Source organism: Mastomys coucha, unplaced genomic scaffold (genome assembly GCF_008632895.1).
Source record: "Mastomys coucha isolate ucsf_1 unplaced genomic scaffold, UCSF_Mcou_1 pScaffold16, whole genome shotgun sequence".
In the NCBI taxonomy this organism is placed as follows: Eukaryota; Metazoa; Chordata; class Mammalia; order Rodentia; family Muridae; genus Mastomys; species Mastomys coucha.
Genome location: NW_022196898.1, coordinates 40,749,124 through 40,750,147, shown reverse-complemented (window position 1 = coordinate 40,750,147; position 1,024 = coordinate 40,749,124). Strand labels below are relative to the sequence as shown.

At 47.9% G+C, this 1,024-nt stretch overlaps 1 protein-coding gene across 1 annotated transcript; it reads left to right on the top strand.

The window, feature by feature from the left end:
• Positions 1-76: 76 nt before the first annotated feature.
• Positions 77-361, top strand: LOC116094137 (small proline-rich protein 2D-like). The gene has a single exon (XM_031376078.1). It carries the CDS (start codon positions 77-79, stop codon positions 359-361), a length of 285 nt encoding a protein of 94 aa, XP_031231938.1.
• The last annotated feature ends 663 nt before the right edge of the window (positions 362-1,024 follow it).

Sequence of the window (1,024 nt, the reverse complement as noted above, 5' to 3'; positions counted from 1 at the left end):
TCTGTCAATCTTTTCTGTATTTATCATCTTTGAACACTCTCATGTAATGTCTTTCAGATCCTGAGACTCCAGCACTATGTCTTACCAACAGCAGCAGTGTAAGCAGCCTTGCCAGCCTCCTCCTGTGTGCCCACCCCAGAAGTGCCCTGAGCCTTGTCCTCCCCCAAAGTGCCCTGAGCCTTGTCCTCCTCCAAAGTGCCCTGAGCCTTGTCCTCCTCCAAAGTGCCCTGAGCCTTGTCCTCCTCCAAAGTGCCCTGAGCCTTGTCCTGAGCCATGCCCTGCTCCCTCATACCAGCAGAAATGTCCTCCTGTGCAACCTCCTCCACCATGCCAGCAGAAGTGTCCACCCAAGAGCAAGTGAAGCCTTCAGCAGTCATCAGGACAAGGGGAAGAGAAGAGAATCCATCTCATGTACTTCCAAAGCAACACCTCCATCTTCCCTCCAAAGCCGGGCATGATTGCAGAGGAATCTTCTCCATCTTTCACCCACCATGTGTCTGTGATGACCTCCAACAGGGAAGGCATCTCCCTGATGCTGTCCTACTTTTGGTGTCGCGGGGCTGCTGAGAGTTTCCTGTCCTCAGCGATTCAGTGTCCCAGGTGCACAGTGGGATGCTGAGTGTCTTTCTTCAGTACCCAGAAGATGCTTTTCCAAACTGTCAGCCACTTTAGTTGTAGTTCTGCCACAGTGGTTCCATTTCCTGAATAAAGCACAATCTGATGAATGATATTCAACTGTTCTTGTCTTTGAAAATGTACACAATTACAATTTATGCATGGATTTCCAGTTTGTTTTGGCAATTTGGGACCTGACAACTTTCAGTCAGCTCTGTTCCCATTGGACTGGCCAGCTAGTCCTATAAATTAGTCCTTGACTGCATGACTGCAGACTTTTGGTAGACAAGTCCTAGAAAAACCAGTGAGTGTTTTTTCTTGAGTTGGTCTTTCTTTTTGTGCTTCCAATGTCCTGTAGTCCTGTATTTGTATTCATTGATCCCCAAGTCATTCTGCAGTAATCAGGTTT

Coding starts and splice junctions, on each gene's coding strand:
- LOC116094137 (XM_031376078.1), top strand. CDS start 77: ATGTCTTACCAACAGCAGCAGTGTAAGCAGCCTTGCCAGCCTCCTCCT.